This window comes from Taeniopygia guttata, chromosome 6 (genome assembly GCF_048771995.1).
Source record: "Taeniopygia guttata chromosome 6, bTaeGut7.mat, whole genome shotgun sequence".
Lineage (NCBI taxonomy): Eukaryota > Metazoa > Chordata > Aves > Passeriformes > Estrildidae > Taeniopygia > Taeniopygia guttata.
In genome coordinates, this window is record NC_133031.1 from 12644509 (window position 1) to 12671627 (window position 27119).

At 39.8% G+C, this 27119-nt stretch overlaps 1 protein-coding gene across 4 annotated transcripts in view; it reads left to right on the top strand.

The window, feature by feature from the left end:
* Positions 1-24195, top strand: part of RASGEF1A (RasGEF domain family member 1A) — a 149124-nt gene extending 124929 nt beyond the window's left edge. For all 4 annotated transcript variants that reach the window (XM_012574509.5, XM_002194475.7, XM_041716921.2 and 1 more), the window contains 11 exons: positions 6102-6230; positions 11641-11778; positions 15100-15321; positions 15598-15672; positions 15900-15992; positions 17632-17734; positions 18024-18103; positions 18703-18894; positions 20018-20141; positions 20410-20482; positions 21503-24195. In XM_012574509.5, the coding sequence (XP_012429963.1) occupies positions 6102-6230; positions 11641-11778; positions 15100-15321; positions 15598-15672; positions 15900-15992; positions 17632-17734; positions 18024-18103; positions 18703-18894; positions 20018-20141; positions 20410-20482; positions 21503-21527 (1254 nt within the window). In that variant the 3' untranslated portion in view covers positions 21528-24195. The remainder of the gene's footprint in view (positions 1-6101; positions 6231-11640; positions 11779-15099; positions 15322-15597; positions 15673-15899; positions 15993-17631; positions 17735-18023; positions 18104-18702; positions 18895-20017; positions 20142-20409; positions 20483-21502) is intronic.
* Positions 24196-27119: the final 2924 nt, after the last annotated feature.

Here is a 27119-nt window from a genome sequence, read left to right on the forward strand (position 1 = left end):
GAATATTCTCTGTTTCTAGATGAGAGCACTTGTTAGAAAGATAAATCCATCTTGAACTCAAATGGGTGCCTTAAGAACCAATTAAAAGCAGCATTAGCCACAGAATTTTCATACTTCTAAGCTGCTTTAGCTTTAATACAGCCAAGATTAACTACTAACCAGGTCCTGCCTAGGGAAGCAGACCTGAAAACAGCTCTAGTATTTCTTCCCTTAATTTTCCATGCATATCCTAGTTAGGCCATAGAGAAAAAAAAATCACAACCCAAAATAGACTTCAATTAAAATACTGTCTTTCTAAAGACATTTTAATGGGCCAGTGCTGTAATAATGTATGTTCTTGAGCCTGAAAATGATTTTGCAACTGGCTGATCATCCTCAGTGCAGTCCTCAAAGTGAATACTACCTATATATAACTCTAGGGTATGCAGTAAGAATTTGAACCTAGAATATTAAGATACCACTTTATCACTTAAAATTATTCTTTGTGCCCATTAATAAAAGACACTATTGAAACAAGTGTCCAAAGATCAGAGAGTCTATATAACTTATATTTTTTTTGAGCTCTGAAAGAGCAGCAGCTATTACAGAAGTATCCCAGCACCTCAAAAAACTAACAAGGAAGCAGGAAGCTGCAGTCACTATTAACTTGTATGTCAAACTTAATGTTTATTGTAGTGGGCCATGCTATATCTTGTATATTTCTCAGTCTAATTTGTGTAGAACCTTTTATCGTGGTCTCATTTTAATCACAATAAAGTCCCTCCAAAGTCCCAGAAATAACATTACACATCCTCACAATCATCATCCGCCAAAAGGGACTCTCCATGTGAGAGTTCAGTGGGAATGTGCAGAATCGCCATCAATCATCAGTAAAGGATTAAAAAAGCAAAACAAGCATGGTTTACTGTTCCAGTCCAAAAGTAATCCTAAACCTTATATTTAAATATGGCTAACATGCAATTGTGCTGCCAGTACCAAATCCTTTTCTAAGACTCAGAGGGATAACCATTGTTAGACATTAAATCTCCATTCCACACCCCCAAATACATATTGTAGAACAGATGCACAGAAGAAACTAGTGGGTAGAGCTGGTGTGGTATAACAGTGGAATAAATAGCTTTAGGCTAATCCAAGGAGTCATTCCTTGTCTTTTCTGTGATACAGGAATCTTGTTACTTGGATTGTGGGAATGTAGCAAAGTTTTTAAGTAGTTTCTAATGTACATCTCTTATTGTAACTTGCAACATAAAATGTTGCAAATGTTATACAGCTACTCTGAAAATGGTTCCATAAAGTGAGTATTACTTAAGGGGTCTACAATTTACTCTGGAATGCTGCTAGTTTCCATGGTGCAATCCCTTCATATCCAATGCAGGACTGCATTACAAACCAAGCAGCCATGGACCCCACCCTGCAAGCTGCAGTTTAAATAGACAGCAAGCTCACAGCTGAACATCCAACAGAAGCAGTCAAGGGTAACTCCAGGGAAAGAGAGATGGACAACAGCATTAAACCAAATTTACCTCCTCTACAGCACAACAGATACCTTTAGTTAAAGCAGATCACCCAATTTAGCTGAAAGGAGTAATTAAAAAATAAGTAGATAAACAAGCTCTGAACAACATAAAGAAGAAGCTGTATATGAGTTCTCTTCAAACCCAAGGTTTCTATTTCCCTTCAGTTACACATTTATATTTCATTTCATGCTCATTTGTGGTTTTAGGGGAGTTGCCACAGAGCCTTAGTGGTAGCCATTTCAGCTGATATCCTGCAGAAGAGTAGCCAGTCCTGTACGTTCAAGAGAGAAGTAGCAAAACCTCCTAGTCTTAACTCTCTGGCTACTTATCCAAAGCAAGGCAGCAAGGTATCACCAAGGGAAGCTCGTGGCAATATTAGAGCAGAGGTTACCTTAGTTGCAGAGTGACACAATTGTAAGTTACAGCACTCATCCAAGTTTTCTGATCACTACATTTGAGCACAATGCTCAGAAGGCATTGCTGCTTGTGTGCACATTGATCACAGTAACCTTCTGGACCGAGAAAAAGGGAGTGGGGGAGAAAGCAAACACGCAGTATCTTTCTGTGCTGGTTACAGAGGCAGAACAAAAATGTGTTTGCCATGTTGGCAGAGCACGAGGCAGGCAAGGGAGGACAGGAAAGATAAGTGCCTGCATTAGTGTGCTGCTCTTTTGAGTCTTGTTTGTGTGTGGGGACTTGCTCTGCACATAGGGAAATGTATGCTCATGAGACAGAGGAGTTCAGGAGGTTAGGAATGGAATGTACCAGTCTGCAACCCTTGTGCCCAAGCAAGAAAATATTTGAAGAAAATATTTCACAAACACAAAGTTCCAGAATGAGCAGTGAGTGCACACAGAGAAATTTAATTTTTTTTCCCCTCCTCAAGAAGTCATCAGTGCATTCTTGGGTCAGAGAGTAACAATTCCTTCTTTAGTCTTGTGCACTCACACTCTTCTTTTTTTTAATATAATTCAGCTCATCTCCTAGCAACAACTTTAGGCACTAAAGGAATCTGGCTTCTTATTCTCTTGCAAAGCACAAGCCCCTTTTGTGTCTACTTACATTCTCCCAACTGCAGAAAGGGTTTTTTTTTTTTGCTTCTCCTCCCAAATACCTGTCACTTTTAGGATAAATGGAGCTTAACTTTCACTCTTATAGCTTATGGAAGCATTTTTGAATTATTCTTTAGCTAGCTAGCTTCAGAGCTAAATTTCCTTCTCCAAACCATCCTTTTCATGGCTAGAGGATGGCCTGAGTAACTGTAGGTTTTTACACTGTTATAACATTTAGCCTGTGTACAGTACTGCAGATGCAGCAAATAACATAAATCCTTGATCTAGGTAAGGCATTTCACATTAGTATGAAATCTTTACTATCCAAAACAATTGTGTTCTAGCCCCTGAGACCTACCACTAAGCTGAAATGCATGGCTTTGTTCAGTCTGAAATTTCTTTATTGGATAAGGAGTGGCTACTAGCAGAGAGGAAATGGGGGGGTCAGTACTGCTGTCATTTTTAATTTGTGCTTTAACTGTACTCCTTGTCTGTGTCAATAATAAAAATATCCAAAAAACCCTCAATTCGATACCAGTAGGGTGTAAACCAGCATATCTTGATTGATATCAATGGAACATTTTTTTTTCCAAAGTAATGAACCTAGTTCCAGTTAAATGACTTGAAAAAAACCAGAATAAAAATAGAGCACATGGATTCCAGAAAGAATGATAAGTTGTTTTGAAAACCCAAAGGTTTGATGTTGTCTGAAAAAGCATTGCATGGGTCCAGTACAGCTATTACTGATTACAGAGAGACATCAGCAAGCCTCAAATGGAAAGTACACACTGTCTTGGCCTGCATCTTCCTGCATTTTGCCAGTTCAAAACTTCTATGAACATCCTATAAAACATTATCAAAGAAACCAAATAAAAGCACAGGTCATGTGACACTTTTCTTGCTGTGTGACAGCAGGGAAATGACACTGTGAGTGGCCCTTTCTCAGAGTCACTCTGGATAAACCCTGTGCCACATCACACACGGTTCCACCAAGGAGACCAACTCTAGAATTACTGTGAGAAGCAAAATTACATATTTGCTTAAAAGAACATGTTCCAGCTTATCAGAGCAAAGGTCAGTGCCAGGGCAGTGTGGCTGAAGTTGTGGTTCCCTGCTCCTGACACACACAGACATCTTTCAGTCAGGCCCGCTCAACTCCCAAAGCAAGAATGTGGGGAAGGGATCAGAATGTCACATCCTTTTTTTTTTTCTTCTCCACCCATCTCATCTCTCAAATACAAAATATAGTAAAAAGCGAGAGCTGCTTCAAGTCTTTAGTGCAAAAAAAATTTCACACAACCCAGTGACAGCTGACTCACCCAACAGCTAAATTCCTGTTCCACATAGTCCAGACTCAGTTTTAAGTCCAGGGACAACAGTGATAGCAATGAACACATGATATAGGTAGAAAGTGTAACAGAGGATAACTAGGCATAGTTAGAGACACAAACACACACCCCAAATCTCACAACCCAACACAGTTCCTTTTGTTGCTTTTATTCTGAGTAGGGAACATGTCAGTTTAGGGATCATTCTCGTACACACAGGAATAGAAGATCTGATATGTTGTCCCATTACACAACCAAGTGAACCAGGTTAGCTTTTCAGCCTAATTTTAGTGCCCATTACATATCACATGCACTACCACAGGTTTTTATAAAATTGATCTTTGAGTTTTTGTCGCTGTAAATGTAGAAATAAACTGAAGTTCTGGAGAGACACGAAATATCAAACAGAAGTTTAATTTCTTAGATTTTCAGACATAGACTTGTGGAGGATGTTTGCAGCCATGCCCTTAAGGAGGGAGGCCTTGCTGTCAATGTCCTGTCACTGCCCACCTGCTCAGGGTCACCCAGAGCTCCACTGTGAGATGGCCCCAAGGGGCATCTTCTGTAGCATCAGTGGGAGCACTCAGGAGCCTGACCCAAACTGTCCATCCAGTTACTGTCACCTCCTCTCTCCCTCCATCCATAAACAGCAAACAAGGCAAAGACTATAACTGAACTCTGGTTTTAATTGTACAGAATTAATGCTGTTCCCAATGCAACACATGAACCCCAGAACTAACAAGATCTTCAAATCAGAGCATTTTAAATGCCTCTGCTATATCACACTCCGTTCTGTACTTTAGTTAGCTTCCTTCAGAAGCTCAGGACAGAGTTGTATGTTTAGATATATGTTTATCTATTATACTTTTCACCCGCTCCCAGAACACTGTGACTTTTAGTTAGTGTTATTTATTTTGTTTAAAAAAAAAATTCCTTTTTCCCTGCTATTTGGGGATTAGTGCTAAATTTATATTATAGGGCACACTGAGTACTAGAGGATTGAAAACATTTTTCATTAATAGCACATTTTACTCTGATTAGAGAGAAACCACATAACCTCTTTGAGGTCATAAAGATACCATTCTTGTTTAATTATAAGCTTGTTTTAGTGACTGCAAGCAGCAGAATTTGGTAGCAGATAGTAGAGATGACATATTTTAGACAGCTGGTCATAAGATTTTATCTGTCTTAATTTACTTGCCCAGCCCAAGGTGGTACAAGCTCACATTGACTATTTAAATGCACTTGGCTGTGTCCTGAAAAGTCACATTACTAAACCATGGTAAAAGTAACAGTGAACATTTCAAACATAACAAAGGTTAATTGAAACACAATGTCAAGGAGATCCCCTATAATTTCCCCAATCCAAATTTTACCTGAAAGCCTAAGGGAAAAATGGAAGTACTTATGAGATGCTACTGTCATTAGTCAGGCAATTACAGTCCAGTGCAGAAGCCCAGCTTCAGAGACTAGACCAAGACTAGGACAAAAAATCACCCTCACTTCAATTAAACAATCCAGAATATGGTACAATGGATACGTGTCCAGAGTACCATACAATGCATCACAGCTTTTAAGTTACAAATGGAGAGGCTATTTCTAATGAGACATCATCATTGTTGGTATCTATTAGCAGTGCTCACATTCAAAAGACTCTGAAACAAGCCTCAAATAAATAAGTCAAGCTTAAAACTAAGTTATTGTCCCGTGCCCCCAAACTAAGTGAAAAGTTTTGTCAGTGATTGTGGGGAGAAAGGAATGAAAATCCCCACACATGAAGAAATTACAGCTGTGGTTTGGAATATACATGAAGCAGTTTTCTGCAGCTAGGTGAGAAACAATCACTCTTAAAGAAACAAAGCAGCATTAAATAGTGGTGCTAAAGAGTCATAACACCCTTCATTAGATGCATTTCATTTGTGGCTTTGGTAAGTGATGACTAATTAGGCACACTGAGTCTGGCATTTTAAAAGGAAATAATTTGATAATTGGAAAACCCCACAGTTAACAGCCTTGAAGCCTATAGCATTTCCTTTCAACAGAGCTAGAAAGGCCCTGCATTCTCTGGAGACAGGAAAAATTATAGACATTTTAAATGAAAGAAAGTTCCATTCATAGTTTACAGATTAGTTTTTCCAAGGAAGACATAATAGTTTTGCTACAGCTTTTCAATTTGTTCTTCTTCCTTTTTTCTCCTTACACAGAGAACTTACATCTTCACTTTCCTACTGAGCTCACGAGTCTTCATTCACCCACACGAGCTCCTGGCTAAAGTGGGGCAGATCTGCATTAAACAGAAGCAGCAGCTGGAAGTGGGGACTGAGGCAGAAAAGGTAAATGGACCATTATGTTCCTCTGTTCCTTGTGGTGCTGTCATTTATTTTCCCCTCTCTCCTTCTCATTGTAAAGCTAAATAGACTGATAAAGAATAATACAAAATAGTAATAGGCATTTGTTGCTGGGTGCACTCGTATTTGGGTCTTTTTCTCTGAAGTGTCTTTACTTCATTTGCTGGCAGTTATGTCCTGCCTCACCAGTCAGCTGCAGGTCAGTGGAGCAGTGTGTGTGGGCCATGAAAGCTGCCCAGCAGCTGGTTTGCACTTTTGAGCTTTCACCAAGTAAGGAAAATCAAATTCAAGAAAACCCCTTTCTCCAGTCAGCCTCACCATCCTATTAGAGTTAACAGTAACCTCTGCTGCAGGTTATTGTTGGGGTGTTTTAACTCAGTATAACAATAAATCAGTTACCTCTCACAAAAATTAAGAGATGCATTTATTTAAAATGGTAACCTGTACTGACATGTTTTATTACAATCACTCAAACCAAACTTACATCCATTTAAGTGTCACCATTTGTAAAGTGTGATTGAAAGACTTATCCAATTATTTGAAATTGAACTTCCAGAAAAGTCCAAGCTGGGCAACAAATGAGAGCGACAAAAACAGGATGGTACCAACAAGTAAAGACCTAAATTGGGCAAATCCTGGGCATATTTTGGAACCTTTCTTCTCTGATGAGACATTACATGCTCACATTCCTAATCTTCAGCATGTTAGCAGTCCCATTTTGTTTTCTCCTTGGTGTATCAGCACTCTGAGTGAGGAGCACAAAAGGCAACTCTGGTTTGTCAATAAAGAGTTTCTAACAGGAATACTGACCTAAGGGCTTTTTCTCCCATACTGTTCCTGATGTGCATCCTCTTATAATGTCACAAAATTGCTCCACAGGACAAATTAACCATGGTGCAAAATTACTTTCATCCAGGTCAGTCCCCTGATCTACTCTCCAAACATCTTCATAGCTTATCCTGTAGGTGCTGGGGAAACCAAGGGTTAGGGATCTAAGGTGCCAGAACCACTGCAACTAGTTCTGTACTCAGAGGTGATAATTGTCCCTAGCACTACTGCCTAACTTAATTTGTGACTGAGCAAACTCTGCTCTGTAAGTTGTAATGGTTCCTCAGCAATATGTAAGTCAACAACAGAGATGAGACCCTCTAAAAGGTGCCAGGACCATCTGAAATATGGAATGAGTCAATCTGAACTGTGGACTTATGTAGGGAAAGACTGCAGTGAGTAGAAGGTGTCCAAATACATCTGTGAAATACTTGGATTTAAAATGAATGGGATGTAAGATGAAACTTCTGTGCATAACAATGCACTTCAGAGATTTTCAAATGAAAGCCATCTCTGGGGACTAAATCAGCTGGCTGTTTAGAGATGCAATGCTAATGGTAGTGTGGCTTCTCAGCAGACTTTTTAACAAGTCCTGGCTTCCTGATAGAAATGAAACAGCATTTAATCCTACTGTTAAACAGAGCAGCTGGTATTGCAAACACCCCCACTCTTACATCTTCTGCTGGCACCTTGGACATGGGCCTACAGGAAAACCAGCAAACAGCAGGGTGACAATCAATCACTTTTGGGAGGTGGCTTTAGTTTACATGCTTTCCTGGTTGCTCATTCTGTTATGCCCTTGATCCCTTCCTACCTCCTTAATATAAGTTGCAAATTTCTCTGCCTTCTAAACACAAACTTCTTGGAAAACACTACATGAACTTCTGACATTCCTCTCACATCACTGATTTATTGCCCTCTACTGCAAGCACCTGTATGTTTTACAGAATAGTTTGGCCACAAGCACTTGCAAACATTTGCTTTTCTACATGGCAACAAATAAAACCTCATTTCACATACAGCATAAAAACTTCTCACTCAAGATACTCTCAAGTATTCACAGTCATAATCCATTAAGGTACCATCAGCTACCAGCACCTCCTAATTAAGTGGCTGCAAAGCAGGAAATAGCTGACAAAAGCAGTTAAAGCATCTCATCGAGTTTGCTCAAGATAAGCTGGACAATTTGGTACCTGGATAGCAGGTGAGCTGGAAGAAGTGGCAAGAAACCGGGTTTTGAGGTTACACACCACAATCCTTACCATACTATTAGCTTTGACATTACTGACTAGCCAAAGAGTTCTGCAGAAATACAACCCAGAAAAAGTGTATTGCAAAGAAAAACACTCTGAGGTGTCTTGGAGTCTGCTTAGAGTCCTTTGAACTACCCATAAAAAGCAAGAATTTCACAGTTTAAAATATCAATTATAACATACAAGTCAGTAGTTAAGATTGACCATAAGAGAAAAAAAATTAACTCTCCATAAGTGCATTGGAGATTGGAAAATCTCAAACAATATTATCAGGGAAAAATCACTTATATAGTATTATCGAATGGGGAAAATCTTTTCTTATACCTGTGTTATATAAAATACTCAAGCTGCAGAAAAAATTGTATCTCAAGTTAAAGAAGTAAGAAATAAAAAAGAGAACATAGAAGTTATCTTCTATGCAGTTCATTTTGCCTGTCTTGGAATATATAAGTCCTTTAAAAATTACTATTTCCTCTGGGGTTTTTTTTGCCATTAAGTCATCCTTTTTAAAACCACAAAATAAAAAAAAACATCATAACCAAGTCATTGCCATTAAATCTTTCCTATTGCCCTCCTTTCTAATTGGGAGTTGTTTTTCAGTCCTGTCTTGTCTCGTGCAGAACAGGGTCAATCCAGAAAACACTTAAATTAATAGAGTTATTTCTCTTCTCAAAGAAACATTTGTGGGAGAAGTATTCCCATGGACTCCAGAGAACTCTGTCAGGCCTCACAAGGGGAGGCTCATGTCTGGAGCAGGACTGGAGAAAAGTAGGTTGGTAGGTTTATTGCAGGCATGACAGAAAGGAAACTGCTGCTGCCCACAGATCTGTGAGGTTTCCATCTGCGTTAGCACGTGCACCAAGCCTGTCACGCTGCCCTGGGCTCCATCAGAGTGCACATGAAACAGAAATACCCTGTCCTGCTCCATTGAGGTCATTTAGCAGTGTTCTCAGAAAGTCTACACCTTATTTTCATGAGTGTTAAAAAGCATCTGAAGCAAACATTAAGCTTTTTTAAACCTGAAGACTGATACAGTTTGCAGTTTGTCTTGCAACATGCCTGGCTTGCCATATGAAGAAGGCAAACCATAACAACTCAAAAATAGATACAAGAGATGTGAAGTCAGTGTTCATAAATCACTGTGTTTTAAACTGTACATGGTGTATAATTTGGGGTAATTTGGCTGAGTACTATAAGCACAAAGCTTCATTTTTCTCCTTCAAACCTTTTCCTTCTATATCAGTGCCAAAAAAACAGATGAAATACAGCCTGGTGTTATGCTGCACCTACTTCAAATCATGACAGCTAATGCTACCTCTTCAGTGGGCTCCTGGTCTTTAAGGAGCAATCTTACACACACCAGCATTAAAAAAGCATCAGCTATGACTGATTTAGTCTTTTCAGCTGCTGGGGTCAGTCTAGACAACCCATAAATTCTTTATGAACTGAGTGTTCATATGGAGATGCTTGTCACGGCCTAAGGTGAGATTTTTAAACCTTTCTGCCCTCACCACTCCTTTTTCAGTTCCAAAAATTAAAAACAATATTTGAGATGATTAATACTAAAAAACAGTTCTGTAGCAGCTTTTGGTAAACCAAAGTGGAGCTGGCACATACCTGTTCACTTTAATTGAATGGAAGTTATTGGCACTCCCAGCCTAATGAATCGTCCATCACCACCTACAGATTATTCTTTTAATAATGTCAGGCTCCCTGCATTTCCTGGCAAATAAATATAAATTGTCTTTTCCCCAAGGCAGATGACAGTGGGAGTTTGGAGGACAGGCAGCTATAATCTGGAGCTCAGTCCCACACTCTTGAGCAATAGCTTGAAGCTCCACACAAGTGGCACTGACAGACACCGTTTTGCAGGAATGCCCACTGCTGGCAAAAAGAATGGGGGTGTTTTGTTCTTGCCCTCCCTATGCAGCTATTCTGTGTTTATCTCATTAGCAGCATCAATTAAATGCTGTCAATAAAAACAGGTAGGAAATGCATACTAGCAGATAGCAGTTTGCAGGTCTTAAAAAAAACCAAAACAACCCAAGAAACTTCCCTCTAGACTTAGAAGGTGGGACTGGCTAATTGTCAGATTGAGGATTCAAGGGTGCATGGTTTAATTCAAAGTTCTTATCAATGATTATTAATGTCATTGACTATACAATGGTGAGATATTGGGGGAAAAAAGCAAAACAAAACCAGCCTAATTTTGTTGACTTTTGGTTTTGATTAGATAAACTGGGACATACCATGATGAGATGCTGTTTTGGCAGGAGCTGCTACCAGCATTTGGAGACATTCTCTCTTTGACTTAGACCAGTTTCCGTGGTGACCCTGCCATGCTGAGTGCCCTCCTGCCCCCAAGGGCTGTGCTGTGCCTGGGGAGAGGGAGCTGCTGCCTTCAGGGACCTCTGCACTTACACAGCTGGGGAGGGAACACAAACAAAGCTTCCTCTTTTCCCCCAGTGCATCACAAGCTGGGTAGGAGGATAAATATAACCTAATTTAAGGTTTGACTCTTCTTGTTGATTACAAGTGCTCTTAGCACTCACACTCCCAATTTTACAAGACTGCTCCGTTGGATGTACTGATGCTGCTGTCCATTGATGCCATGGAGAGCGGAGTAATTGGCACCCAATTCAGGTCGAACTGATGAAAAACCTTAGAAAACTCATAGGTAACCAAAAAAACCCCAAAAAAATAACAAAAAACCCCCAAAACTCTCTGCCCTTTCTGTGGTTCATAGCTGTTTAAACAAAAGCCAGTACCTTTTATTGTCAAAGTCTGTTTTGATTTAGACATCATGGAGAGAACACACACGTCTTTCCTGTCATTCATTTATTTAATACACAGCTCAGTCTGGATGGTCTGATAAATTCTATAGAACAGAAATGTCTTTGTTACTCTTTCTCATGGAACACAGTTGGTAGAGTACTGCAGTTGGTACACATTTGAATTCAAACACTACAGTACTGCTGCCTCAGATGGCATAAATCAGCTTAAACCCCGTGGAGTTCAGTTAAATAAGTCACTTGAACTGTTCTGTCATCTTCCTGGTTTTATACAACTCACCTTGAAAATGTCTTCACAGTGTTTGGTAAGAGACATCACCAAGCTATCATGAAAGGAGGCTAAATGATACTATTTAGGAATCTAGTGCACAGTTAAATGTTCTTTTTTTCTTGTCCCCATCACCTACTATTAATGCAAAGTATTTTCAAGGGTGTCTCTAGATTTCTGTGAACCTTTATCAGCCAATTAATCTGCAGTCAAACAGGTCTACGGTCAGTAATTAACTCATTGTTTCTTTTTAGGCAAAGCTAAAATCCTTCGCTGCCAAAATCATTCAGCTCCTGAAGGAATGGACTGAAACTTTCCCCTATGATTTCCAAGATGAAAAGTCCATGAAAGAGCTGAAGGAGATTGCTCACAGGATCACACAATGTGATGAGGTAGGGGTGGAGGGGAAAAAAAAGTTAAGCGCTTAAGCAGTATTTGTCAACTTGAGCAGAATTTGTTACATGAACTGTGCCATGTTCTGTACAATCCTGCAGGCAGGATTTCCTAAATGAACTACAGCTGCAGTTGCTAAGTTGTCAGGATAACCACAGGACATGGGCTGCCTGATGGACTTAATGGTCCATTAGCAGGAACTGTCTGCATCTAATCACCACATGTAAGAAGGAGAGAGAAAATAGTCATGGCAATATGAAAAATGACTGTGGTGCAGAAGGAGAAAGAACAGTAACTAGAATGGCTCAAGAGGATTCCATAATGAATTACATACCATCCTTTGTATATTGTCACTACTCTGTATGTCTCAGCTCTGCAAGACACACCAGCTATTTGTATCACATGTACTCTTGGCCAAGGTGAAGGTGTTTATTATTTAGCAGCTCATTCCCAGCTTCTAACAATAAAAAGCAGCTGGTTTATTGCAACGTTTCAGGTGACAGGCACAGTATTTCCACAAAGCAACTTATCTTTGAGCTCTGCTAGCTAGTCCATCACCAGTCTTAACAGCTCTGAGTTTCTAGCATGTGAAGAAAACTAGGCCTTGAAAAAAACCTTCTAAAGCAAACAGATCAAATGAATTGGAATAAAACAAGGGGTGTTAATTTTTTGGAGGGGAGCGGGGGCAGGGTGTTGGGGTTTTTTGTTAGTTCTGGCTCTTTCCCAACATTCACAAAGCCTACACTTTTTGTTGATTGGAAAAGTCACTGTTAAGAGCAATAGACAGGAGGAAGAGTAAAATCAAGAACTGCAAGAAAATTAGTTGCAAAGTGTTTGTACAAATGTGAAGTCTTACTTATGTAGAAGAAGAAACTTCTTATTTTTTTAAAACCCGCAACTTCAAGATATTTTTGAGAACAATTAGGAGGAACCAGGAGGACAGTTGTATTACGTGCTTTTGTTGATTCAAGTAGAGAGAAAATGAAGAACAACAGGTTTGACAGCAGGGCATGAATGAGGGACAGGACAGCAGAGTGAGGTGAAGGAAGTGCGTGGGTTTTGTTGCATCAGCAAAGATGTTTACGTGGGTGTTAAATGAGAATGTCAGTGCCTCAGGAGGAGGGGAAGAGGAAATAGGACTATAACTTCTCTTTGCAGACAAGGGCCAAGGGGTGGATGCTGGCAGAGACAGCACTGTGAAAGGGAACTTGGCAGAGGTTTATTTAGCATTTCTATCTTAGTATTTAATTTGTCTGTTACTTTGAACTAGGAAAAAGTTGTACCCTCTCTTTCTCCCTCTTCCTTCCCACTCTTATGTATGAATAGTGGTCATTTGAGAAAATCCCATCTTCATAGAACAGCTCCATGCTGTGGTGTCTGAGGCATCTGGTGGCATCCATTAATTACAGCACCACCTCATTTACCCCCTTAACAAGGCTACCAATCAAGGTTCATCAGTGGAGAGCTATGCTTCATCTGACCCCTAGGAAATACTAATTTGACACTGACAAAAAGCAGCTCTCACTCTTACGTTTTTGTTAGCACATCGAATTATGCTTCACCATGGAATTATGGTAAAGGTTGTGGGCTTACTTTGTACTTCAAAGCTTTTTCAAATCCCCTCAGGACACTGTTCTTCATACATAAAGGTAGAAAGTCAACTGAGAACTCACACAAAGCAGTCAGGTGTTCTGGTGATAGCAGCATGCCAAACAGCTAAAGCTGCAGCCAGGATTGCACCCCAAAGTTAGTAAAAATGAACTCAAACGAGTACAAATCATTGTACAGTCATTGACTTGTCTTCCAAAGTCGTAGGGAAAATTAGGATAAAACTAGTAATGAAAGGAAACTGCTAAAACTCTTAAGGACATTTATCTAAGCATTAGGATGCTAATAAATTCATAATAGCTTAAGTAAGCCATAGCTTTTCAGGTCTGAGTTTCTTTCCTCACTTTTACATAATATCTGCAATACTCTCACATATCTTCCAGTGTCATTTTCTGCAATCCTATCAGCAAGTCTGCTTCCTCCCAGACACGTAGGCAAGTCAGGCACAGTGGCTGAAGGCAAACCATTCACAGTGGAAAGCTCAGCATGAGAGGAGAATTTTGCTTTGTTTTAGTCCCCTCCACCAGGCTCCCTTGGCATTTCTGAACACTTGTAGCACAGTATCAGAAATTACTCCAGACAGCTGCTGTTCAGCAGTAATCCAGCCTCAAGATGAGCTACACTGCCTCCAGCTTTTCATTTGATTTCACTTGGGAGTCAGATTATTGCCTTGTAAAGCACCAATCTGACACCATTATTGCTTAATTATAACATGCAATATACAAGTATTTGGTAGTCATCTCTCACATCTGCTGCATAATTTCAGTCATCACTGCACAGTAGTGGCTCCTTTGAATGGTCACAGATTCATTGCAGTTCTGTCTAGTGTGGAATGGCAGAAGTGAACCTTGTGGTTAACTTCAAGAAAAGTAATTTGCATGAAAGCAAGAGAATGATTCTGTGAGGAAAAGGACTGTCTGATTGAATTAATTTTCCTAGCAGCAGAAGAAACCTGGCTCACTTAAAGCAGAAGCAGACAGGATGGAGGAGTAGGAAAGCAATCAAGTTAGCTCTTTGGGGGTGATCTCAGAAATGTCTATAGGACACAATGGCAGAAGAGAAAAACCACCTTAGTTGTCAAAACACTGAGCAGATGGATTGTGTTCCTGTGGCTTTACTTTTCAATGAATCCTTACAAATCTTATGTTTAAAATCTGCGCATGATAAACAGGAAAGGCATTTTAGTTGTCCAAGAACATGATGTATATTGTGCTCTTATATAAATATTTGGATGCCATAGCTGTTCAAAGCTAAGTTAGGATATTTTAGGGGTATATTCCTGGATATTATGTGAATTCCCTGGATTATGCTTGAGCTAGACAGACTGGATTCATCAGTGGGTCTGACTAGAATGAGAGCTTTTGGCACGTGGTGCACAGAGGTTCCAGGAAGCCTTGTGCAAGCAGCTCCAGCACCTTTCACATGCCCACTCCAGCTGCTGACACAGATGCCTCTGAAATGGGGCACTACCCAAAGGAGCAGACCAGCCAGCCAAGCAAAGCAGAGCTAAGAAGGCAGGCAGGCAGAACAGTGTCATTATGGAGTTGTGTGGGTATTTAGGACAAGGTCATTTGTCACAGAATGATCAGCTCAGAAAAGATGAAAGAAAATGGATAATAGGCATTTATTTTTCCCAGGCAGAAATTCTCTGGTGATCCGTGTCTGCAATAGCTAAAGGTTTTCAGCAGTTGTTGTTTCTCCTTTCTGCTTAGGAAAATGGAACAGTGAAAAAGATCATTAGCCAGATGACACAGAATCTCCTGATGGCCCTCTCTGCACGGAGCCAATACCAGGAAATCAGAGAGAAATTTCGTCAGCCTGTCACTGACAAGGGCACCATCCTCAAAACCAAGCCTCAGTCAACTCAAAAGGACATCCTGAGTGTGTGCTGTGACCCTCTGATCCTGGCACAGCAGCTGACCTACATTGAACTGGTGAGACTGATTGGGGTGGAGTCTTCTGTTTTCTTTTTACTAAATATTCATATACTCATCAATATGAATTTGGCTATGGCTTCACTGAGAGCCTCCAGTGTTTTGATAAAAAATACCAAGTGAAGTAATGAACAAGACCAGTTAGGTACACTGATAAAAGCACCTCGCACATCTACGCTCTAGGAAGATAAAGTTACCAAAATGTTCTCCTACTTTGATTTTTTTAAGAGAACTGTTTGTCTGTACAATGACAATCTCTCCTCTCTCCAAACGCAGGAAAGGGTGAGCAACATTTATCCAGAGGATCTAATGCAGATTGTCAGCCACATGGACTCCCTGGATAATCACAAGGTACAAAAAGGTGTACAGAGGGAAAAAGAAACATAGATGAACCAGAGTAAAGAATAATACTCCATAATTTGAATATACCCTGTGCAAGAAAGACTGACATTTCCTAAGCTTCTTTAAGGTCATGCCTTAAAACACGTGCAAAAAGATTTTGTCAAGATAGGAAGTTTTATCCTTTGGTAAACTTTATGATACAGGAGAGGTTTAACAAGTGACCTGTTCTCTTACAGTGCCGAAGTGATGTGACCAAAACCTATAATTTGGAGGCCTATGACAATTGGTTCAATTGTCTCAGCATGCTGGTGGCTACAGAGATTTGTCGGGTAGGTATGCATAGAAAACAAGATAGCAAAGGGATCCTGGCCCTAAGGACAAGAGGCAAGCAGTGGTCTGGATGAGATTTAAACATTAGCAGTGCAATTAAAGATAATAGCATTATTCAAGCATTAAATTATTTGCATGCTCATATGATTAAGAGTTCAAGGTTTTGTTTGACTTCACATATATTCCTTAATTTTGTGCAGCTGCATTAGTCATGCAGTGAAATGGAACTTGTGTGCATTGAGTTGGGAGCTCTTTCAGATTTATCTTTTTTTAAAATACAGCAAAAGATTTTAAAAATACTCCTCTTTAAATACAGATTTACCAATAAACAGCTGTCCTTCCACTGCTTTTAGATAACATTAGCACTGTGACATTAATTTTTTAATCTATATTAATTAATTTTATTTGTACAATATTAATTGTCGAAAAATCAAGAATAACCTTTCTTTAAAGTCTGGAAAGAGACTACAGAAAATTAAAAAAAAAATAAAGAGGGAGAATAACCATACTAGAGGTCAGGGTAACATCTGCCATGTAATAGGCAAAGAAATGGAAAGTGTACTGCCCAAGAAACTTTTTTTGGCACGTGTGTTCTCTTTTTAGCTTATTATTCTTTTTAGATTCCTATTAATTCCAGTTCTAGCCAATTGGAATATTTTTCCCTATTCCTGCTTGGTCAGTAGCCCTTCCTTGGAAATCCCAATGCCTGCTGCATTTTCATGAAGTCCAATGTACTGATCCTCATCTCTTAAGGTTTCCTGCTCTCAGAAATGTATTGCAGAGGCACACCAAGACATTTCCAGAGCTGGCTGGTAGGGCTCATACATTTAGGAAACCATCAAAGAAAGGTTTTAGCACACTGAGAGCTAAGCCAGGCCTTTGACTACTGAACCATTTTCTTTTGATGACAGAAACGAAAGTACTTAGGTCAGAGAGCCTGCAGTCACTGCTTAGGGACCATTTCTATATAAGCCAGAGAGACCTTTTAGGTTTAAACAGGGAAATATTTTAATGAATGAAGGCAATCCAGGCAATAATTAATTTTGCTTTGCAGTTTATAAAAGAATTTGCAGATGAGATGCTCAGCATCAGTTGCTTGATCCTGTGCACATTTTCATGGGTGGGAATTTGTTTATTTGCTCATCATCAGTGCCTGCTTTCAACAGGTCATTTAGGAGTACATGAAGCAGAACCAGAAAAGCAGGATGTGGCAGTTGCTTTCTCTCACATTTAGGTTCCATGCCCCAATCTTAAGTCTGTCCAATGCTTTTCTCCCTTCTTGAGAGTTTTAAACATTTTGCATATATTCTGATAGCAGCATCACATTATCATCCTTTTCCAGTAACAGGAAATTGCTGAAAGTGTCCAGCTTTTTTATGCAGAATTGCCCAAGACATGGACATTTTTGTATAAACAAAGATGTGCACTCCCCCAGAACTACACAAGTAATTGGTAGTCATCCCAAATATTTCTGCTGTTTTATTAAAAATTAATCTGAACAAAAAATCCTGAGGCCTATGTTAAGATTTAGCTGGACAAAGTCTTGAAATGTCTATTCACTGATCCTGCTACAGTGCCTTTGGCTAGACATCCTATCCAAGATTCAGAGTAACCCTTCCTTCTTTGGTTTTTCTCCAGGTTGTAAAGAAAAAGCAGCGTACAAGAATGGTGGAATTTTTCATCGATGTGGCAAGAGAATGCTTCAACATCGGAAACTTCAACTCAATGATGGCTATTATCTGTGAGTATCCTTAAGACAGATGGCAAAAGGCACTCCATTTTAAACCTGACTGGCAGGCCTGTGCTCACACTTGCCCTGAATTGGCTGACCACATTGGCATGCACACTTCCCCAGGGACAGTATCTGCCAGTGACAGATTCTTGTGTGGGTGGGTGAGTTTGAGCTGCAGCTTCTGCTTGTCAGGCTGAGACGCCTTGCAGAGTGTGTGGTGTTGATACATGAGCCCAGTTACATTAGCCCCATATTTTATCAACTCAGTTGTTTCTTTGTCTTCTCTCCCTGCATTCAGCTGGCATGAACTTGAGCCCTGTGGCACGGTTAAAGAAAACCTGGTCCAAGGTCAAAACAGCCAAATTTGATGTTTTAGAGGTATGTATAAAGTTTTGACTTTGTATAGAAACCCCCCAAATAATTTCATCCAAACCTGTGCTAATTACTGTGTCGGAGAGCAGGCACCTCTGTCAGTGGTCACCAGCAGATAAACATCATGAGGGTGTTTCCTCCATTTCAAACTCTTTACTTGTCTGCAGTGAAAAGTGGATGCCAGCTCTCTTAATTTTTGCCAATTTATCTTCAAGATAGTTTCCACTCCAGTGAATGCTGTCCGTAAAACTAATTGGAGGACTCCACCTAGTGGAGACCAGCATGGAAACCAAGTCTAATTGAAACCGCCATCAGAAACAGAGGTGACAGCGAAGGAGAATTTTGGTTTTTCCCTCCAGAGAGTCATTTATGGTTTCCTTTCAGTCTGCTTTGTTCATGGAATAGATGCAAAGCCAGTACAGAGCCCTCCTTTCAAGCAAGGTAGAAGTTAGGAAAACCTGATCAGTATAAAGGCATCCTACCTTGAAAATTAAAAAGGGACCAAATTAAGTTACAAAGAATAACGTCTGACAGTTAGAGCAAAGCTTTTAATTTTTAGAAACCTGTATTACTTGTTTGCCTTTTCCCCCACTCTATAAAAACAGCACCACATGGACCCCTCCAGCAACTTCTGCAATTACCGCACAGCGCTGCAAGGCGCGGCGCAGCGCTCGCAGACCGCCAACAGCAGCCGCGAGAAGATCGTCATCCCGGTCTTCAACCTCTTCATCAAGGACATCTACTTCCTGCACAAGATCCACACCAACCGCCTGCCCAATGGCCAGATCAACTTCAAGGTAGGTCTCTGCTGCTGCCCAGACTGCACTGCCACCTAAACCTGCTGCCCTGCAAGCTTTTGGCTTCCAGCTCGTTTTGTTACCATTCCCTCAGTGCCCACGTGAGCCACACCAAGAGCTGTCATATCCAGGGGAGTTGATTTGAATCAAATTCTGGGAAAGCCAGCAGTGGCTCTTCTGTGGCAGCAAGCCATCATATCTGATCAAATCTGATAGGTCACTTCAGCCCGAGTCGTCAGCCTTAGCTGATTTCACCTCATCAGTTTCCCTGGCTCTAATGGCGATTATCAGGTCTGCAAGGGAGGTTCTACAGCCTCTGGGTTCTCTCTCTCCAGTTAATAAACATGCATGTCCGAGCAACCACACTCTGTCAGAAGTACTTCTTGACAAAATTTTTCGTCATTATTAAGGCTGTGTAAGTGGAGAACACAGAAGATACAAGGCAAAGCCTAAGTAATTACAGATTTCTTAAAATTCTAGGAAGGAAAGGATATCTAAATGTTTCTGTATGTTACTGTGATTTCCCAAATTTAACAAGTGTTTTATGAGAAGATCAGATATATCATATTTCATTTAAATTGAAGTTTGGAAATGTAAAAAGTAAAGCAAATAAAATATTTACTATCCAGTTCCAGTCACAGGAATTTAGACACTCAACACAGAAAACAGACACTATTATATCAGAAGGGAAGGTTGATGATGAAAAAAATTGAAGGCAAAAGATCAGATGGTGGGCTGAGATACACTGTTCTGAACTTGAGGCTGGCAGCATATGAGGAACTAGCAGCAAGAGGGGGAAATGAAAGGAGCCATAAGAAGAAAGGATAACAAGGAATCGCAGAATATGCAGAATTGGAAGGGACCCACAGGGATCACCAAGCCCAACTCCCAGCCCTGCACAGCACCACCCCAAGAGTCACACCAGGTGCCTGAGAGCATTGCCCAAATGCTTCTTGAATTTTGCCAGGCTCATGCTCTGACCAATTCCATGTAAGTCTGAGTAAGGGACAATAAGAAAAGTAGCATAAAGAGTAAGACTGAGGGGCTCTGAAATAGAAATTAACTAATATTTCAAAGCAAATAAATACTTCTTTAATAATACTCTTTTAATTACTTCTTGCAGAAGTTCTGGGAAATTTCAAGACAGATTCATGATTTCCTGACATGGAAGCAGGTTGAGTGTCCTTTTGAAAAAGACAAGAAAATCCAGACTTATCTACTCACAGCACCTATTTATAGTGAAGAAGGTAAAATATTTTGTTAAACATTATAGTGAGTCTTTCTATGTGTTAAAATACAAAATATGCAGATGAAAAATATATACATGTAAAACTATATTTTATTTGTAATTTTCTAAGTGTTACCACTTTCCTATTGGCTTTCCATGAAAATAAATTTCACAAGGAAGACTGCCAAGCTACATCTGCTATATTGTAACCCTTAGATTTTTTATCTCAGGTAAAGAACTCATGTATCTGATTGTTACTACTGTTTTTTTTTTTTTTTTTTTACCAGCTCTGTTCATTGCATCCTTTGAAAGTGAAGGTCCAGAAAACCACATGGAAAAAGACAGCTGGAAGACACTCAGGTATGAAGCTTCCTCAGAACATGAGTCTTTCTGCAGACATGCAGGGGCTTCATCAGCTTCTTCTGTCCTATTTGCATACCCAGCTTAAAACCATAATACAGTTCCTTTTCCTTCAAAATTTAAATCTGAAAAAATTTCAGTGGGGCTTGGATTTTGATACAGCTTTTCCAGCCAGATCTGTTGAGGCTGCAAGATCACTGCTGGGGCCATGAAAGAGAATATCTTTTGTTCAGGCTATCAAATAACAGTAAAATAGTCTGCATTTGTAGTAGTGTTCAGACATGATTTTATCAGGGGAACAAACATATAGAGACACTAAGAAAGTTCTCTCATCACAGCCATGCTCTTACAAATCATATAAAAGGATGAAAATTTCTAGGAATACAGTAATTGTCATCCTACCCTAAGGGATAAAGTCTAAAAGACTCCTCCTCCTTCTGAGAATGGGAAGCACGACTCCTGTGCACATGATGAGATCAATTAATTAGAATTTTTCCAATACTGAGGCCAAGGCAGAGATATTTGTCAGTCACGGTAAACATGAAGATCTAACATGTCTGTACCAGCCAGGGGATGAACACAGCCTGCATGCCCTGAGCTCTGTTGAGGCACATTAGGACTACATTGTCCTAGACAAGACCCAGTTTCCCCCTGATCCCAGCCTTCCCTAGGATGTCCACTTGAGCTTTTCACTTACAGCCCCCATGCAATGCACCTTGCATTAAATCCAGCACTGCTCAGCCTGCAGTAGTTTAGGGTGACAGTCATAGAACATATGTTACATGTCTGAGCTGATCCTAAGGACCTGAGGTAATGTTATGCAAGTTACATTTTCATCTCATTTAATGTCAGCATCTTTACTGAAATGCACAGATTTATTCCAGTTTCTAGCAGTTGAAAATCTATCCCTTGAAGAGAGGCTGTCAGCTAATGATGCCAGATAGATCTATTGCCAAAAATGAAACACTTTTTGTTATGATAGAAAATATAATTTTATTTTTTCATTGCTTTGTCTTTCAGGACAACTCTGCTTAATAGAGCCTGAGAAATTTGGATCAGATTTGCAGACTTCGAAGCACATCTAATGGACATGTTTTTACAACCTGAATGAAAGACTTGGACTGAGCTAAGAAACACCTCACTGGATGAGGTCTGTTTTGTACATACAGTAACTTTTATGAAATAAAATGTGGTAAATATTTCACATGTCAACCTTAAGGCACTTACTGAAGGGTTTTGGTTTTTTATTTTAAATATAAGGGCAGGGCCCTGTTCTCAGAGATGAAATGTATCATGGGAGATGGTATCTTACTCTATCAGTGTCCAAATTTTTATTTTTTATTACTTCCACCAAAACAAATACAAATTAAGACACACATCCTAACTGAAGACAGCGTTCAGGTTAAATATCCCATTGGACCAGTATCCTACAGAGCACTCAGTATGTTTCCCTAGCTTTGAAATGAAGGGTCTCCTTCAAATCAGCAGAATTGTTCACAGAATTGTTCACAAGTGTTTGTTCCTCTCCTCCATCAGCAAATAGTGCCTTACAAGGTACTGAGCTTGTGTAGTTGTACCTTCTGACTGGGCTGGAAGTAAGGGAAATAAAAATATGGATGTCTCGAAACCAGCTACAATGTACTTTTTAAATAAAGTGGAGAATTATGGCACATGAAGTAGAGTATACCTGCCTGTAACACTGATGGTGCAGCAAACCTATTTTTGTTACGTGATTTCAAGAGATGAGAGGGGGTAACTGCTGGGGTCTGTGCGTTTGTGTGTGAGTCTCTGTGTGTGCACATGTGATGATGCACACATGTCTGAGTTTTAATACTTCTGGGAACTATCCTTTACATTCTGGCTGTCAGAATAGTTTGTCTTTTTCTTTTGAGAATCAGGGATTTTTTTTTTTTTTTGTTATGTTTGAAGAGAAGAATGTCTAACCTAGATTATAATCTCTGCAAAACAGGCCTAATATGCTTTTCTAAAAAGAATCTTTGTAAAACAAAAAATCAGCATGGGCCAGGGAAAGGGAAGTAAACTCAGATGTCCAATTTCAAGTTAAGTTTAAAGGTTTTTGGAAACCTTAAGAGGAGTTCATCGCTGTGAATTGGTCATTTCACATTGCTGTGAATTGGTCATTTCACATTGCTGTGAATTGGTTCTTTGGAAAAGCCCAGTCTGCACTTACAGACAATTAAAACAAAGACCAATTTTGAATGTAAATTTTTCTAGTCTTTTGCAAGCCATGATTAACTGTCTGAAACAGCACCCACTGAAATCTAAGGGCAAACACTCTAAGAAATTAGTCAAACCTTTGAACAGGTTAGTATCAAAATTAGAGGTGATCTGCAAACCCACTGATGCTTGCCATTTCTAATTTCTCCTTTTAGAATTGAGTTTACACCTAATTTGACTATCTGAGTACCTGAAGAGCTTCTGTTAAGTTCAAGGTATTCATTTCCAGGGAGAACAAAAAATATAGTTAAGACTCTTGTCAACTGATCTCAGTTAAGAAAGAAAAACAAACAGGCTCAGATTAAAACTATGTTGTCTAATGAACAAATTATTACCCACAAACACCTACTTTTCTTTTCCAGTAATTTTCCCTCTGAAGGCTTGAGGGCTGAATAGAAGATAATAACTTGAGCCAGATAATTAGACTGCTTTGTTTTCTCTTTTTTATTCATTTAAAACAAACAAACAAACAAACAACAACAACAACAGTCCCTCTAAAGCTGACAGTGGTTACAGCCTCCCTAACAGAGCCTTGCAGAGGACCTCTGCAAGGACTTCCTTAAAAATGACCAGCTCTTGGTGTTTATCTTACTCTGCCTTCTGTTGAAGAAGGGGCAAGACTTGCTGGACTGAGGGTCTGGTTTATTCCAGCCCAGCAGACTCCTCGCCCGAGTGCCTACAGCCAAGAGCAGTGCCACTGTTTGATGCAGCATCTGCAAGCACTTAGCAGAAATTTGCATTATTGGCCCTGGAGCACGGTGAAAAATTAAAATGTTTTCCCTCTTCCACTTCCCCCTTGACAAATACTTAAAATTAGAGGAGTAAGTTGATGTAAGGAAGGGAGACAAATCAACATTTTGCTATTCCCATAGCATTAGCATCAAAGAGAAACAAAAGCAAGTTACACCATGAGGAAAGAAGAAGTAGAATACTAACTGTTAACAAGAACAGCCCGGGAAAGGGGAAGGGATAATTCTTATGACCTGCTGCTATTTTTTCCTGTGCTGAAGTTCTGGCCTTCAGCCCTGGATTCCAGTAAGAATATTTATACTGTATTATTACAGTGTTTTGCACTTTCAGAGACGTTCTAGCTAGTAACATTGTCAGACACTATATGAGGGATTGTATATCAGCTTTGTTTATGTAATTGAAGTTTAAAAGGGATGCTTAAAATTTAAGAAAAAAATATATATTTGAAATTCAATTTTAGAACACTTTCTGTAAATGTATGAAAGAGCTTTCACATGAATGTGCACTTCGCCGGTCAATCAGTCCAAGCATATACTTGAAATCCTTGCAGTATCTACATTGGTTCCCTTTTATTTTTCCTCCCTACGTTTGATACATTCCTTAAAAACCGTGTTTTGCTATTCTGAGCTGAAATGCTAAATATAAAGCTGTACCATAAAGCAGGATATTCTGTGTTTGACTGGATGTGCTTGCATTAATAAAAAAAGGAATTGCTTCAACCATGATTAACTTTTTCCACAGTTATTTTTCACTTGCAAATGTATCAAACCACAACCCAGAAGCTGAATGAGGTGTGAAAGGCAGCATGGTCACAGTGAACCGACTGGTTACCTTCTGACTTGAAAAGCTACAGTATTAAATATTTAAATTTCTTTCAACAGAGGCAAAAACAACACTAAGCCAACAACATGCTGCCAGTTCTAGTGTTCTTTCTGTAGCAGTATTTTATGGATTTCATAGGGTGTGTGCTACAGAATATTTTTGTTCTCTCAATGGAAATGTTTAACAGTTCCACTGTGTAAAAACCTATTGTGTCGTAAGAGCTGAATTTAATTTTTCTCCCCGTATTTATCACTTGAACAGCAGAGCACAGCAACGTTTGCTGGCTGCAGCTGGCTGCAGGGTTTCCTGTGGCAAGGTTCTGTTGGCATTTCCACACCCCGGCACCTCTGTGCAGCCACCACCCTTTCTGCTGCTCAGAACAAAGCCACCTCTGCAAGGTCCCACAGAGAACAGGCCAGCACGGAGCCGTGAGCAAAATCCAGCTCTTCTGCCCCAGTGCCACTCCTTTTCAGGGATATGACCTTGGCAAAAGAAAACCAAACTGCATCTCAGAAATGCAGGAGCCCTGGAAGTCCCCATAAACGTTTCTGATCTGTTGGAAACTCTGGGGGAAATGGTTTTGGTGACCAGACACCCCCACCACACTTGCAGAGCTGAACAGTGCTGTGCTCATCACAGCTCATTAGAAAAGATAATGATGTTTACCAGCATTTAGAGGATTGAGCAGATAAGAGTCTTCCTGATGGCCAGTTCACAGTCATAATTAATATGAATATCACATCCTTGAAAACTCACTTCCAATTAGGTCCCATCCAGTCATTAGGATAAATTAGCTATTTACACAGGCATAAGAGTAAACAATAAAATTGCTTTCCAGGCCCTTCACTGCCATTAGAGCACAACACGGAGTGACAAGCAGTAGCTCTATGCCAGTAAGGTATCCTTAGTTACGTTAGCAGCAATTTGATTTATCAAGTTGTTAATTCCCAAGAAACAATTTTCTTTTAGCAAATGACTCACAGGGCAGAATTCAGCTGAGCAGTTAGCTGCCAGCTGATACTGGTACATCTTTTGGGGAGAAATCAGTAATTCTGAGGATGTGCTGACAGATCTTCTCTCTTCAGCCTTCAATGTATGGAATTTTATCAGGGCAGCCCCAGTTTCCCAGCTAACCAGAACAACCTACAAGCAGTGTGTAGAAGTACAGTTTTTACCTTGTTCTCTGCAGCAATTGAATAGGGCTGTGTGGACAGCAAGATACTTAAATAATTTTTAAAAATCAAATTACAGGAAGAATTCATCTGCAGCTGTTAATGCATGTTATCAAGGAAGTTTCCACACCAGTAAGCATGCAAATATTAGCAATAGCTTCCTTCATGCTTGTCCCTGGCAAGGCAGGGATAACTGGGAATGTTTTGAGATTCCAGCAGATTCCTATGTGCTCTGACAGAGGTTCCCTGAGAGTGCAGAGGTTTGCTGTCCTTCACTGCTTCCCCAGGTGGACCTTGGGCTTTGGAAGAGAGAGAAACCACATTTGGGGGTGTAGTTCTGCAGTAACGTGAAGGTACAACAAAAATTATAACCATCCCTCTAACATGGTAACAATAACTGAAGCATTTCTAGCATTTCCAATGTTACAAGCAATTTTTGTCATCAATGTTTCTATGGCTTCCTAACAGCACATTCAGCTTCTGCACAGAAAATGATGCAGTTGATTGCTGTAAGGTAACTTAGGGATATTGGTTTATTTATGTAAAGAAATATCAGAAGCAATCAAGTTCTGTGTCAAGCAGTGAGTGCTGGACAGTCCGAGGCATATTCTGCCTCAGACATCTCTCCTTCAGACATGTGATGCAGAAGATATTCAAACCACCAGGAAATGCAACAGCCAATAAATACAGTTTCTGATCTATTAGGATGCATACTTCACAGCATTCAGGCTCCTGACAGCCACTAATAAAAAGCACCGAAATAGAGAAGTCCTGTCAGAAACAGTGTTTGGCAAAAACAGTGCACAGTTACTTGAAACTATTAGTAGCACCTACCAGGAAACCAAACCTCCCAAACAAACCAAAAATTAATACACACACAAACAAAAAAGCCAAGACCCAGGTCTGAGGCCACACAGAGGAGTCTGTTTGCAAACCCACTTCAGCACTAGGCCTGGAGACCATTTACAGGATTGAAAGGAATCTGAAAGTGAACAAAAACCAAAGCACCAGCTTCAAACATCCTCACCTAATCCAGGACAGAAAAGAAGAAACTTGAAATTTAGTGGAAATTTGCTTCTAATATGTCTAATCTTATCTAGCTGCTTCGGATTAAGCAGCAATCTTAAAAGTAATGTAATTCTGTTTGGGGGCAGAAGTCAAATGAGTTCCAACAGAATCTCATTACAGAGAAAACTACTTAATAACTTTTTAATCCCTGTCACATAAGTACACTGTGGCCTCTTCTGATTCTGTGGCATATTAAATATAGCATCCTGCTATCCATCAGTGTCAACATTGTAAGTTCCCTTTAAAAGATATACACAACATAGTTTACATTCAATTCAAAGAAGATACTGCTCACAATATTCCACAAATATCTATTAAATCAAAGAACAAACTACAACATATCCTCAGGAACAGCAACAGAGCACTGAGGAACTCAGCAAACACAATTGTGACTGAAGTTGACTGAAGTATTGGATGTTTATAGCAATACCAGAACTTAATGAAACGGTGAATTATTCTTGTCTGGGGACATAATAGCTCACTGTTGATGACCTGATCTCAGTTTGGAAAAAAACCAAACCACTTCTAAAACATTTCAAAAACATAAAATCCAAGCAAGCAATTAATAATTTGACAGATGCAAACAA